We start from the raw sequence: 15,961 nt of genomic DNA, 5'->3' as shown, positions 1-15,961 counted from the left end.
TCAATCTAAAGGCTGAATCTACTACGCAAGAAAGATAACATATTTCATTAAAAGTGAATTTCTAAACACCGCAAGACATCAACAATTTCTGAGATCATAATCATAGATTAATTTTCACATGGTGGTTTGTATGGCACCCCACCCTGTGGGGTTCAAACCTAAGAAATGATGAACTCAAATTGATCACAAGTATCTTATCACCTCATCTCAAAGTGACATAAATGATAGATAAAATTTATACTGATTTCATCAGCTAAATCAAGGTAAGTTAATATGGCTTGGCCGTTCTCACAAGGACAGTTGTATTTTCATTTAATTGGAGACTTGGAGTTCAATATGAAAATGCTACAAACAAATTACTGACCCAAGAGCTGTCAAACTTAGAGAAACACAGCCCTTGATTTATAGATACATAGCAAGCTTTAGCTTCCAACAAACTCTGGCCACCAGAAGGTCCAAAACTATAATTGTAGGACATTCAAGATATCAAAAAGATATATTCTGCCATCCACCATAATCTTCCCTGTCCTCCCTACTCAATCTAGGGCTATATAGTATAAAAATTTGTATATAGTGTTATTGTGTCTACAATAAACTATATCCATCCAGGGCAGAAACTAACAGATAGAGATTGTATTAACAAAAAGAGGGGCTACAAAAAGTTGTTATATGTTCAACATCTCCCAGTTCAAGCATGGTAAAGAGAAGCCTCTATACCTTCCAAGTTCTTTTGGTGAGTTATATACTTTTATACAAAGATAGCAGGCATAGATATTATCATAAGTTCGCTTCTCCCTTCAAAAGAGCAATCAAAAACATAGTAGTACTAGTAGCTGCTGAAGCCAAGCTGTCGTCCATCAGTTATCACCACCAACATGTGAAAAAGCACAAGTACATTGCAAATGAGTAAGTGCAACTCCAAAAGCCAACCTCTAGAAACTGTACAACATTGTCCACAATTTCTAAGATCACAACTATAGTATAAAATTTGCAAGGATACAAATTATACCCTTTAAGTTTAGTCAATTGACATTTTAGTCCTTTTAAGTTTCATTTTGTCATCTTAGTTCAATAAGTTCACATTTGCTATCACCTAATTAATTCTTTTGTCTATCTGCCTTCAACTATTAAAAAAAAAAAAAATTTATATTAAAAAATTACTAAATTCTCTTTTAAATAATAAAAAAAATTATTGAAAAAAAACAGGAATCCACACCAAGATATCAGATTTTCACACATGAAAAACACCCAAAAGAAATTGCTACAAACCCAATTCAAACCCATGGAACCCAATAAATCAAGCACACCAACCAAAACCAAGATCAACAACGAAACCACAGCAACCAACCAATCTTGGAAGAAAAAACCTCTCTACATGGAAAAAATTAGTTACAGAATGAATACTTAAAAACCACCACCCAACTCCATGAAGCAAATCCTCCAATGTCTCCAAATTTAGCATCAAATCTAAGAATGCACCTAAAAATATTCTAGCATTCTTGAGTAATTATCACTTGCAGAATCGAGTATCTTACACCCCAAAAGCATAAGCAATCAAGGAAAACAAGCATGTCAATAACAAAATGGAAGGAACCTTCTTTGAACAAATATTAGAATTCCATTAAGACTTTCAATTTATAAACTTCAATGTCACAAACAACAGCCTAAATACCTTTGTATGTAGAACCTAAACTCTACCTATTTTTAATTCTTGGGCTCTCTGTCAACACTTTGACAATTACAAGCACAGTTTTACAGGGTACTTATAGAACCGACACCACCCCCCCCCCCCTCCCCCCCCCCCCCCCCCAAAAAAAAAAAAAAAAAAAGAGAGAGAGAAAATTGCACCCCTTCCATCTGCATCTCATAAATTGTTTAGAAATGTTCAAACAAAATAGCTTTCAATAAGAAAATGCAATATTTTCATGCAAATAACTAAGTCAAGACAGGCAAAACTTACAGAAACACAGCTTGTTGATTATGCAATCCCTATCAAGCATTAGTATCTGATAGATAATGACCAGGAACTTGAGGAAAAACTAAATTTTAGGACAGTAGATGCACACTAGCCACAGTCAATCTTCTCTCTTTGCCAATAAACTCTAGCTCAAAGGACACATTCTTGTCTTGTGAAGTAAAAGGTCAGGTTTTGAATTCAAAACTATAGGTGAGTGAAATTACCAATGATAAGAAGATTAAAAAAAATCTCTCCTCAATCTTGGGAACATAGCTTAAAGGACCAATTCAATTATTAATCTTTCTTATCAGAGAATTTCCATTTTACATATATGGTGACACTTCAATTAAAATTAGAACTAGGTTGACCAATTTCCAAGGGGCATAACAAAAAAAGTTCATCAAGTCCAATGATAAAAAAAAATTTCACAATGGCTAAGATGGGATGAGTCTAGTTGCACAAATTTTTTTAACAACTATTGAGATGACATGTCGTGATTGATACATGATATATCCAATTAAAAGTTCTGTAAAAAAAGATTAGTCTTGAGCATAAGTATTGCTAGAGAGTAGAGACACAGAAAGTTCACAACTTGATAAGGTAGCTCATTGTGATTGTGAATCCACTTGGTGGACAATCACTTTCATTTGCGTCCACGATTCATTCCCACAAGATGCACCCTTTTGAAAAAAGTGATGATTTTTTTTTTCTAGAGTTATTGCTCTATCATTGTTTAAAGAAGTCACTATTAGAGTTTGCAACAAAACAGAAGAAGTTTAACATTACATTGCTTTAGCAGAGAATTGACAACAGAGCCTTTATCGACTGTCGAACGGCAGCCTCGACCTCATCGAAACGCTGTTGGGTCTCTTCAAGGTTCCTATGCTTTTCAAACAATTGACCATCAAACTCTCGCTCTTCATTCTTAATGGCAATGTGAGAATGGAGGCAACTCTTCCATTATACATTCAAAACATCGACCTCCCTCTCTTTCTCAACCGATTCCTCCTCAAGCTTTCTCAACTCCTCTCGAGTCTCCGAGATCTTATCTTTCAACAAACTTAAGCGGCCCCGTAGCTTTCATATACTCTGCTTCGGATCTAGCCAGCTCTTCAGTCCCTTCTCTCGATCGAGCTCGAAGCTCATCGCCAGACAAAACGGCTTCAGTTTCGTCATTTTGGCGAGTTCGGAGTTCGCTCTCGACGGAGGAGAGTTCAGCGTGGCAAGAGAGATCTCTGACAGCGTTATATAGCTCAGTATAGTCTGCATTGACTCCATTGAGCCAAGCCAAGACCTTGTTCGCCAAATCCACCATTGTTGCCAAGTCATAATCCTCCCTCGACAACGTGAACTCACGGACTAAAAGCGTCTTCACTGGCCCCGCCACTAAAAGCTTCTCTTCCCTCTACTTTTCATTTTCACAGTTTCATCTCCCGCCCATCCACGCAGCACCACTGCACCAGCTGTTCTGGCGGCTTTAGAGCATTCCCATAAGCTCTTCTAAAATATTCTGTCTATTTTACACAAAAATATCTACTTTTTCTATTTTACATTACCATATTTCCAAAACACTAACATCAGTTCTTCTATTTTACATATCTATTCAAATTAAATAATATTATTTATTATTTATTTATTAATAATCGTTTTCTCTCTTTACCTCACCCATTATCTCTTCCCTCAAATTTATTTTCTCCTTCCCTTTCCTTTTTCAGCTTACTCACTCCATTTCTCTTTTTCCCTCACTCACTCCCAGCTCGCCCTCGCCGATCCAGCTCCCCGTCACCGCCGCCTCAGCCATCAGCCGATTCAGCCTCTCTTTTTGCTTTCGCCCTCCCTCTCTTCTTTGCCCCTCCCTCTCTCTTCCATCACCAACCCAACTTGCCGATCCAGCACACTCCCAGCTCGCCGATCCAGCTCACTGCCGCCTCAGCCATCAGCCGATTCGGTCGCTGGTGTGCATTCGCCCTCCCTCTCTCCTCCATCACCGATCCTTCGCCTCCCACCCCAAATCGACGACAGCAATGGAAGATCCGGTGGTAGCAATGGAAGACCCGACGACAACAGATCGGGCGGCAGCAGTGGCAGTAGATCGGGTAGCAGATCGGGCAGCAGATCCGGTTCTGTTGAGTATTCCAGGTGAGTTTTCCGTTGAGTATGATTTTGGGTTAATTTTCTGTTGATTTTGGAATAAATTGTTGTTGTTGATTTTGGAATAGATTGTTGTTGTTGATTTTGGGTTTGGTATGAGATTTCTTCTTCCTTCTGTTATTCTGCTGCGCTAGTTGGTTGGAGTTTGATAGAGGAGAGAGAAAAAAAAATTAAAAAATCGTTTACACAATGAACAGTAACCGTGTATATTTCCACAGTTATTGTTCATTTGCAAGACCATCATGTAAATTTAGACATTTTTATAAAGATTGATGTGGAAGGTTTTTAGGATAAAATGTGTAAATTGGAGCACTTTTTGTATTTTAGAAGAGTTTTCACGAGCTGGTGTGGATGCTCTTATAAATTTGGTTAGCCTTACTTCCTTTTTTTTTTTTTTCAATAGATTTTAGTCCAACGTTTTATTTAGTGGCGGTGCAGTAGTTTTTCATTAAAGTAAAAAGAGATTTACTTTTAAAAAAAACTGATAAGCCAAACCTTATAAATTTTTATAGACAAAGCGCTTGAATACATGAAATAATGGAAAAATGTGTCAAATATACCTGTTCTTTAAAATTACTTACATTAATCAAGTTTTGATTAAAAATGTGTAAATTTATTAAATTGCAGATTTATATATCATATAATTAATAAAGAATGAAAAATGATTATTTAAATAAAATTAGAATGTAGAATAGATAATTTGATATAGATGATTTTGAAAAGTTGTTGTGTTAAATAGAAAAAAAAAAAAAATCTTATACTAAAATAGATAGGAATTTTCATAGGAGTTGATACAAATTTTATAACAAACTTAAATTATATAAATTTTAATAGTCTAAAAGTAAAATACTAAAATATACTAAATAATACTGCTAAACTATTAAAGATTAAAATTTAATAATACATTTAGCGTGATAATCACTTCACGGGTATAAGTACTTATGGAGTGTGAAGGATAAGGGTTGGTGTTTAAGTCTTCAAGAGGAAGTTTCATACATATATACACTTAGATTAGGTTAGAGTATAATTTCTATCTTGTATAAAAATAAATAAATAATAATAATAATAATAATAATCTTTTTTTTAAGCTACTAGTCAATTATATGTATATATTAAAAATCAAAGTGACAATAAATGCATGATTTGGGCAAAAGTCAAAGGGGGTTAAAATTAAAAACTAATAGAATAAAAAAGCAAAATGGGATTTGTGGTGGTCGATTTTCAATAACATTGGGCCTAAACCTTCAATTCACTTGTACTTTGAATTGAGCTTATCCCACAATAGGAAGTCCAAAGAAGTGATTAGTGGTGTCACTAATGGTGTTATGACGATCCCTTAATGCTGAACTATCTCCCCTACCCCCTCAAATTTTTGTTCCAACCCCTTATTCTTAACTCTACCTTCTTATATATAACCTTCTTTAAGTGGGATAGTCATGACACTAATGGTGTTATGACGATCCCTTAATGCTGAACTATCTCCCCTACCCCCTCAAATTTTTGTTCCAACCCCTTATTCTTAACTCTACCTTCTTATATATAACCTTCTTTAAGTGGGATAGTCATGATAAGGAATATTTGGCATGTCAATAGGTCCTCCATATCATATTACTTGTTAGGAGGGACCCATCTCCTGCTGTTTGAAATGACTCCCTAGTAACTTGTGCTTGATGCTGGGTTTTATTGTCCGTTGGCAATTTCCCCTAAGGGATTATCTCTTGTTCTCAGCATATCTAGGATACTTCCCATATGCTCGGCTAACTCTAAACTGCTGGACTGTATGGGCTTGACTTGGGCCGAGGCTGTCTCAATGGACATGGGTTTGGCACAATTCAAGGCCGGCCTGCTATTCTTGGTCCATACAGGATTGATGTTGGACAAAGTGAGAACTGAAATAATGGGAATAATTAAGTGAGAGAGAGTTTAGAATGGTGATAGAGAGAAAGAGAAGAAATTAAGATACTCATTCCCTAGCAGCCGCAGTAGGTAACCCATAGTGGCGGCTTTCGCAACTGCTAGAAAAAAAAAACGTTGTTATAGAAGGTGCTTTGTGCAATGTCTTGTTACTCGCTCCAGAAAATCACCTTTGTAAGCTTTCTTTAATCAATTCTTTATTGAAATTTCAAAATATTTTGACGGAGAGTGAGAAATACGCAGGCCTGAAGAGGAGATCATGGAACCGTTGTGGCAAAACAGGCAAGTAGTTATGCAGAGTCAGAACCAAAGATCTATAAGAGGATCTCCACCATCGGAATTGGAACAAGAGAACGAGAAAAACAGCCATCTATTTATGCAAGAAGATGAAATGGCAGCGTGGCTTCACTACCCTCTCGATGAGGACAATTTCTGTGCACAACTTGAACTTCTTGACAACAATATGAATATGAGTAGTCAGACTCATACCAATAACCCTATGGTTCGGTCAAGCCACGTCACCACTGAGCCCGGAATGACGGAGCCACCCTCGAGGCCACCGATTCTGCCATCGAGGAGGAGTGAGTGAGTTGGAAGGTGAGGAATTTTTTGTCAGTTCCCGTCAAGACAAAAGGGTAATGATGAAGAAACTAAGAGAATGGTGATTACATGCATTAACAAAAAGCTGTTATAATCAACATCTTCCAGTTGAGGCATGGGAAAGAGAAGCCCATGTACTATCCAAGTTCATTTGGTAAGTACAATAAAAACAAAGAAGAAAATAGATATCATCAAAAGTTGGTTTCCCTCTATCAAAAGAGCAATCAAAATATTGGTAGTAGCTGCCGAAGCCAAGCTCTCATCGATCACCACCAACCTGTGAAAAAGCACAAGTACATTGCAGATGAGCAAGTGTAACTCCAAATTTCAACAAATAGAAACTGTACAACATTGTATAAAATTCCTAAGATCACAACTGTAGTATAAAATTTTACTATGTTGCTACTTGCTACTCTTCACTCTACACCCAATGATACTTCTTCTAAGTTCTAATTGTTCTCGTACCAATCCAGCCTCCTCAGGGAGTTTTGGGTCTCTAAACCTGAGCTATCATCAAATAAAAAGACACTAGAGGGCTCTCAAAATGTGAAGCCAACTCTCTTAAGAAAAAATACAAATAATGGTAAAGTCAAATACAAGTTCATATCTAATTAAATTAGCACACAATTTCTGAGATCATAACTATAGCACAAATTGCAATAGTCAAAGAAAATGTAACTCGCATCAGGTTGAAGTGCAACCAAACTGTTGAAGTTATATATTTTAAAAAATGCATGAAATGATGAAATTCACAATTAAATGGACTCAAGAACAAACCTTTTCCAGTTGACTCTTAACTATTTTGTTATACTAGGGCTCTCTATAGTATCAAGATAGAACGACAATACTTTAACAATGTATTTTCACTTTGACAATTGCAAGCAGAGTTTTAGAAGGCATTTATAGAACATTTCCCTTTCCTTGCATCCCATAAGTTGTTTATAAAAATTCAAAACAAAATAAAGAGTGCAATAAGAAACTGCAATATTTTCAAACAAAGACAAGACATGCCTAACTTACAAAAACACAACTTATTGAATGCTAAATATTATTAGGTGAGCCACAATCAATCTTCTCACTTGAACAATAAATTCTAACTCAAATGACACATTATTATTATTATTATTATTATTATGTAAGCACAGAAAGTGAAAATTAGGACTAGGTGGACCTTCCCATGGAGCACAACCAATGACAAAAGAATTTACAACCGTTAATGTAGCATAAGCCTAGTAGCTATTGGTCACAATTTTTGAGGGAAATGTTTTGGTTGATAAAAGATGGATACATGTGATACTGATGTCAAATAAAGATGTGTCTCAAGCATGAGCATATGCATGAACAAGGCTAGAGATACCCAAGAAAAAAAAATCACAACTTAATAAGGTGGCATGTTGTGATTGTGATAGGTATATCATTGCTTTGAAGTGAGACAACCCCGTGGTAATACTACTTTTATCATATTCAAATCACAACATAAAATAAAAATAGAAAAAAAGATATCTATTTAAAATATGAGTTGGGTAACACATGCTCTATAGGCATTAACAAATAAACTATTTTACCAAAATTTTAATACTACTTTTATAAAAAATATAACAATTAAAAAAAGTTTTTTTTTTTGCATAAAATAATTTTAAAAAATATTTACTAAACGGGCATTCCTTAAAATCTTTTAAATAAATCAATTTCATGATTTATTCCCTCCCAAGGCACAGCATTGTGAAAAAAAAAAGTTGTTATTATTTATTTTTCTAGACTTATTTCTCTATCATTTTCTCAAAGAAGTTATTAGAGTTTGCAACCAAAAAAAATAACGACAATACTTTAACAATGTATTTTCACTTTGACAATTGCAAGCAGAGTTTTAGAAGGCATTTATAGAACATTTCCCTTTCCTTGCATCCCATAAGTTGTTTATAAAAATTCAAAACAAAATAAAGAGTGCAATAAGAAACTGCAATATTTTCAAACAAAGACAAGACATGCCTAACTTACAAAAACACAACTTATTGAATGCTAAATATTATTAGGTGAGCCACAATCAATCTTCTCACTTGAACAATAAATTCTAACTCAAATGACACATTATTATTATTATTATTATTATTATGTAAGCACAGAAAGTGAAAATTAGGACTAGGTGGACCTTCCCATGGAGCACAACCAATGACAAAAGAATTTACAACCGTTAATGTAGCATAAGCCTAGTAGCTATTGGTCACAATTTTTGAGGGAAATGTTTTGGTTGATAAAAGATGGATACATGTGATACTGATGTCAAATAAAGATGTGTCTCAAGCATGAGCATATGCATGAACAAGGCTAGAGATACCCAAGAAAAAAAAATCACAACTTAATAAGGTGGCATGTTGTGATTGTGATAGGTATATCATTGCTTTGAAGTGAGACAACCCCGTGGTAATACTACTTTTATCATATTCAAATCACAACATAAAATAAAAATAGAAAAAAAGATATCTATTTAAAATATGAGTTGGGTAACACATGCTCTATAGGCATTAACAAATAAACTATTTTACCAAAATTTTAATACTACTTTTATAAAAAATATAACAATTAAAAAAAGTTTTTTTTTTTGCATAAAATAATTTTAAAAAATATTTACTAAACGGGCATTCCTTAAAATCTTTTAAATAAATCAATTTCATGATTTATTCCCTCCCAAGGCACAGCATTGTGAAAAAAAAAAGTTGTTATTATTTATTTTTCTAGACTTATTTCTCTATCATTTTCTCAAAGAAGTTATTAGAGTTTGCAACCAAAAAAAAAAAAAGATTGGGGTTTTTGATTTAGGGAGAATTACCATGAACATTACATTGGCTTAGTAGAGAGATGACAGAGTCTCTTTACACCGCTTAACACCAGCCTTGATCTCGTCGCAACGCCCCTCGATCATTTGGACGATCTTTCGTTTTTTCGTCACTTGCTCAGCAAACTCATTCTTTTCATTCTTAATGACCAAGTGAGACCTAAGGCAACGCTTCCATTTCCCTTTGAGAACAGCAACCTCCTTCCCTTTCTGTGCCGATTCCTTCTTGAGCTTTCGCAACACCTCTCGCTGTTCTGAAACACTGGTGTTCAGCACACCAAGTCGCTTTTCGGCTTCCAGATACTCGGCTAAGGATCCAGCGAACGCTTCAAACGCTTCTGTACACCGACGTTGAAGAACATCGAGATACGAAATGGCATTGGATTCTTCGTTTTGGTGCGTTTGGAGCTCACTCTTGGCGGAGGAAAGTTGAGCACAGTGAGAAAGGAGAGCTCTAACAGCATCGTATAGATCTGCGTAGTCAGCTCCAAGCCAATCCAAGGTCTCGAAAGCCTTGTTCGCCAATTCCACCATTGTTTCCACGTTAACATTCTCTCGAGACGAAGAGAGCTCCGACACTATCAGCTTCTTCACTGACAACGCCGTCGAAGCGTAGAGTTCACTCGAATCCGGAGAGAGTTCGTTGAAGTTGCTGCTGTTGGGGGAGTTGTTCGGAAACTTCCGGAGTAGGAAGAGTGGGCCCGTATCTTCTCCGACCACGTCATCCTTAGCTTGTACTGCAGGAGGGTCTTTGAATATCAGCTTTTTTGGGGATGGGACTGATGGCGGCGAAAACAGAGTCTCGTTCGCATTCTGACGATCCATTGCTCTAGCGGATGAGTTGTGGCCCTTGTGGGTTTTTTTTTTTTTTTTTCCTCGATGCACTTGCCTATTTACACCTCAAGTTGTCCCTTCAGTTCCCCCCTCAAGGTTGTCCATTCAGTTCTTTCATCTGTATTCAATTTTATTTTACTTCCCAAGAGGAGGTAGCTAGCTTTGATCCATGCAGTTTGACAAAATTACGATTTGAATTGTAAGATCGCACGATTCACGATCTCACATTACTAAAATATTTAGGATCGCTCTAGAATCATAAAAATGATAGAAGTGTATGTAGGATCATGTGGGATTGTAAGATCGTATGAGATCCTACCGATTCTACCGATCCTACCAAAACATCAATTTTTTATTTTTTTTTATTTTTTTTTTATGGCTTAAATTTTTGGTTTTTTGATAAAGCTTTAAGGGTTTTTATTTTTCTATGTTGTGATGGTATGAATTTTTATTTTATTTTTATATAATTGTCTTAACCTAAGCAAATATTTTCTAGTTTCTAGTTCATTTGTAATCAAAATGAAGAAATGCTTCGTCATTTCTAAATGAAGAATTTATATTGATTTTGCTACCTTTTAAGCTATAGTATTGTTAAATTTGTTTGATCAATAGACTAATTTGTGTTCTAATATTACTCAAATGTTTTTCTTATATATAATTTTATTAGTTTGTTTGTATTTTGTATATTGATTGATTGATTTTTTTGAGCATGCTCTATAATTGTTGTTGAGTGATATAACTTGAATAACTGAGTGTAAAGTTGTATCTTGATCTCTTTTGCAGCTCTAGTATACAAATGTACAATGTTTACATAGATGATAAACTGGATGATTTTGATTAGGAGTTAGGACAGTGGTTATAAGAAATCTAGAATGAGAATAATAAAATCTTCACTTCACCTTAATATTCATCTTACTTTTAGATTTCATAGTTTAGTTAGCTAGTTTCCATTTGATAACTTATTTTGGATTTTAAACTTGAAACTTGGAAAATATTTCCATATGTGTTGATAAATATTTTGGTAATTGGTTGCTAATTAAACATTTATTGAATTTTTTAGATACATTGAGTCAAAACTTAACTAAATTTATTTCGTTAGTATAGGCGTAGAGATGTATAACATGTAAATTGCATCATATGATGCAAATATTTGTTTTTTAATGGATAAAATCACAATTTACGTGATTATTCAACATACAAAGTCATTATCATTGTGTTTTTTTGCTTTAAATTTGAAAATATGTAGGATTTTACAATCCACGATTCGATCCTATGATCCACGATTCTACGTAGGATCCCGATTTTGACAACCTTGGATCCATGCGTAAATGGAATGACTATATATGTTTGGAATGAATGAAATTTAAGACAGATGAATTGATGAAAAATAAAATAAAATAAAAAATTGGGAAACTCTCAAACTCCCTTTCTATTTTTAATGTTGGTCTTCCTCTATCTATTTACTACCTTCCTTTATTTTGGCTCTATTTTCAACTCTCGGTCTCTCTCTCTTATTAATTTTCTAACTTATTATTACACTTTCTCCAATACTTTTCACTCCCTTTTACTTTTTCATTTGTTAACAATATGATTATAGAGACATAGAATAAACTGAATATTATGTATATTATGTGTATGTAACACTCTACAATAAAGAGTATTTATGTAGGCATAATATGTGTGAAGTTCAAGTAATAAGAGTGTTTGGTCCCAAATCCCATGGACTAGAATAACTAACATATATACTATCATCTTCTCACTACTCTTTACCTTAATGTCACTCTTCTTCTATCTTTTATCTTCTTTTATTTTGGCTTATATTATTATCATTCTTTATTATAAATTTGTTATTCTATCGCCCATTCTATACACATTTTTCCCACACACACCCCAAAAAAAAAAAAAGATAAAAGAGGTTCTTTCCTCTCTCTCTCTCTCTCTCTCTCTCTCTCTCTCAATTCTTTTCATTTTTTGGTGGATTTTCTTATTTTTCTTGCATCTCTACTTTAAATTGATAAATTATTGTGTTCTTAAGAACTCTATTTTGGGTTGATGCGATTTAGTTTAGTGTTTTTAAGTCGTCTTTTTTCTTTTCTTTAATCGTTATATGTTATCATATTGCATCATAAAGATAGTGTATAAGAATATAATGTTATTTTATTGCATTACATGACTTGGATAATTTAGTATTTATTACTATATTTTTTATTTTAACTCTTCTTATTCTCATCTTATTTTCTTTAAATTTGTAATTCTATTTCACATTCTCTCATGAAAAAATGATTATTCTCTCTCTCTCTTGGTTTTTTATTCTTTCTTGCAACTCTACTTAAGGTTGATGAATCATTGTGTTTTTTATTAATTCTATCTTGGTTTAATATGTTTTGGTGTAGTGTTTTAGAGTTTCTCATTACAAGTAGTCTCTCCCCCTCTTATAGCTTTGATTTGATTTTTATTTGAGTTAATAGTTAGTTATTTTGAAAGTGAGAAGTTTAATTTATATAAAAAGACAAAATTATTTGAGTAGTATCAAGTATAATTTTGTTATGCTTTTTGATTACCATGATAATCACTTTTAAGAAAATGAGGAACTTGGATAATTTATTTGAAACTTAAATAGTTTAATTGTAAAGAAAAAAGGGAAAAAAAAGAAAAGAAAAGAAAAGAAAGGAAAACATAGCGCACTATAATACAATTTTGAAGAATATGAACTACCTCAGAAATGAATAATATCAATCAAACACACCTAAAATAATAGAAGGATATATAAAGAAAAAAAAGATGTAAAATAATTTAGAAATTAATTAATTTTTAGGGAGAAAAAATTATCTTCAACAAATTTAAAATAACAATTTATACGTTATACCACAATTACAAAATAATTATCTATTTTGCAACTATTAGAAGATGATGATGATGTTGTTGAGCCACCAGTCGAGTAAGTTGTCTGAGGACAAACGTTGTCACTTCTTGTCTACAAAGCCTTTCGACAATGCTAAAAAAATTTCATCTTTGCCAAGCATAAATTTCTTTGATTCCTCGCTGCTAGTATTTCTTCTCTCTAAACTAAACTGTGTAGTTTGTGTAGTTGTGTTTGGTTGCCAACAAATTGTAGGATGGGGAGACCGCTGAGCGTGTGAAAAAGGGCTAAATTGTAACTTTATCTTTAACCTACATTTTCCTTAATATTTTCATCCTCTTTTCAGACAAATTAAAACTGTGCTTGGTAGGACCTATACCCAATGTTAATTTTATGGAGTTTGATTTCGAGATATTTTGAGAGGTGAAAATGTCGTTCTAAGCCAGTGAAACTTTTGGAACTTTTTAGTGAACTACTATTCATTAGTGAAATAGTGACAATGAAGAAAAAATAAATATCATTGGGGGAACCAAAAGTTCATTACCTATATAGAAATACAAATGAAAAAGAGCCTCTGATCAAAGCGAAGAGGCTGGTAAACAATTAAATTGCATACAGGACGCGAGTTTAGAGTCAAAAATAGTAAAGATTTATTTGAGAGCGAGTGCAGAGTCATGCCCAGTTACGTAGTGAATTATCCAAAAAAGAAAAGAAAACAGTGAGAGTATGACTTTTTGCGTAGACAAATCTATGTGAAGAGAGCAAACCACAAAATCAAGTTAGTTTATACCTTTTTTGCACTATGTTCTAGATCCATAAAAACACAAGTTATTACTCCCTTTTATAAGATACTGTTAAACACAAACATCTATCGAAATCGCATTGGTCTATGACACTGAAATGCTCGAGCCATTGTGCTCATTAACATCCTCAAGCTTACATAGCACAAGAATGACATGCACGCCCTCTGCTACGGAAAAAGTATATATATATCTACATATATATATATATATATATTTTTTTTTTTATACATGTATGTAAGTAATCCCTCACTCACCCGCGGGATCCACCATTGTGATTGAGAGGTTACATGTATAGAATAAATCATAAACCACCTCTGCTAGAATAAGAGGCACGACTGCACGAGCTCAACAAGAAGAAAGAAAAGAATAATGAAATCATTTCAATGTGACATCCAAAGTTGTTCATCATCCAAAGAAAATGACCAAGAACTTATGGCCTGTTTGGATGTTTAAAAAAGGAGGGGAGTATAGTAGAGGGAGGGAGAGTAATCTAATTATCTTGTTTGGAAGTTTTTTAAGGAATGAGGGGGAGGGGTTTGGAGGGGTTTCAACTCCCTCTAGCCCCCATTTTTAATTCCCCCAAATTGGAGAGATTTGGAGGGAGAGTAGAGTACATAAACTATTGACCAAGTAAATTACCTAATTTACCCTTATTATATTAACAAAATTACACAAGGGGAATGACTAATTATTCCATTCCCCTTACTAATTTTAAAAACATCCAAACAAGGTGGAGGAGAATCATTTTCCTCTACTCTCCTCCCCACTACTCCCCTCCCCTCTACTCCCCTCTACTCTCCTCCCTCTCTAAACTTCCAAACAAGCCATTAAATTGGTCACAAGTAAATTACCTAATTTATCACTTCGTCTCAAACTGACATATATATATGATGATGATGAAAAACCTCACACCCGCCAGGGACAGATACCTGATCCCTCCCACCAGAACTGTGTATTAGGTAACTCAGGGGAACTCTTAGTGGGGATCGAATCGAGAATGTCTAATTTTACACCTTATTCCAAGCCTGCAACAACTAGGCTGCACTCTAATCGGTAATTTCATCATATAAATCAACAGAAGTTAATATGGATTGGATGTTTTCACTAGGGAAGTCAGAAATTTTTTTAATTGGAGTTCAATAAGAAAATGCAATAAACAAATGACTAAATCAAGATGTCTAACTTAAAGAAACACAGCCTTTAGATTATTTGATAGTACATAGCAAGCTTTAGCATTCAACAAACAGTGGCCCCTAGAAGGTCCAAAACCATAAATTGCAGGACATTCAAGATATCAAAAAAAATATTTGGCCATCCAAAATAATCTTCCCCATCCTCCCTACTCAATCTAGGGCTAAAAAGTATAAAAAGTATATTTGTATACTGTTAGACTGTCTACCATAACCTATATCCATCCATGGCAGAAACTAAGCAGAAAACAATAAACTAACGGTTAGAGATTGCATTAACAAAATTACAAAAAGTTGTTATATGCACAGCACATCTAAGTTCAAGCATGGGAAGAGAAGCCTCTATACCATCCAAGTTCATCTGGCGAGTTATACACAAAGATAGCAGACAGATATTATCGAAGGTTGGCTCCTCTCTGTCAAAAGAGCAATCAAAAACATGGTAGTAGCTGCTAAAGCCAAGATGTCATTGATCACCACCAACCTGTGAAAAAGCACAAGTACATTACAGATGAGTAGGTGTAAATCCAAATGTAAACTTCTAGAAACTGTACCCACATTGTCCATAATTTCTGATATCACAACTACAGTATAAAATTTCAGCATGTTGCTAGTTGCTACTTACAACCACCCCACCCTGCACCCAATGATACTTCCTCTTCTAACTGTGCCAATACCCCTCAAGGCTCCTCGGGAAGTTTTGGCTCTTTGAGACCCAAGCTCTTATAGGACAAAGGCACTAGAGGACTCCAAAATAGTGAAGTCAATTTCTCAGAAAGTACAAAAAAGGGTGAAGTCAAATACAATTGCACATCTCAT

The 15,961-nt window shown here is 34.3% G+C and overlaps 1 protein-coding gene across 1 annotated transcript; it reads right to left on the bottom strand.

Annotated features, from left to right (window-relative positions):
- Positions 1 to 6,505: 6,505 nt before the first annotated feature.
- Positions 6,506 to 10,315, bottom strand: LOC112018342 (uncharacterized). The gene is made up of 2 exons (XM_024050870.2): positions 9,450 to 10,315; positions 6,506 to 6,899 (listed from the first exon to the last, which is right to left on the bottom strand). The coding sequence occupies exon 1, from the start codon at positions 10,278 to 10,280 to the stop codon at positions 9,468 to 9,470; it is 813 nt and encodes a 270-aa protein (XP_023906638.2). The 5' UTR covers positions 10,281 to 10,315; the 3' UTR covers positions 6,506 to 6,899; positions 9,450 to 9,467.
- Between the last annotated feature and the right edge of the window lie 5,646 nt (positions 10,316 to 15,961).

Source organism: Quercus suber, unplaced genomic scaffold (assembly GCF_002906115.3).
Source record: "Quercus suber isolate HL8 unplaced genomic scaffold, Cork oak 2.0 scaffold_276, whole genome shotgun sequence".
Taxonomy (NCBI): Eukaryota; Viridiplantae; Streptophyta; class Magnoliopsida; order Fagales; family Fagaceae; genus Quercus; species Quercus suber.
This window is presented reverse-complemented; position numbering and strand designations above follow the sequence as displayed.

Coding starts and splice junctions, on each gene's coding strand:
- LOC112018342 (XM_024050870.2), bottom strand. CDS start 10,280: ATGGATCGTCAGAATGCGAACGAGACTCTGTTTTCGCCGCCATCAGTC.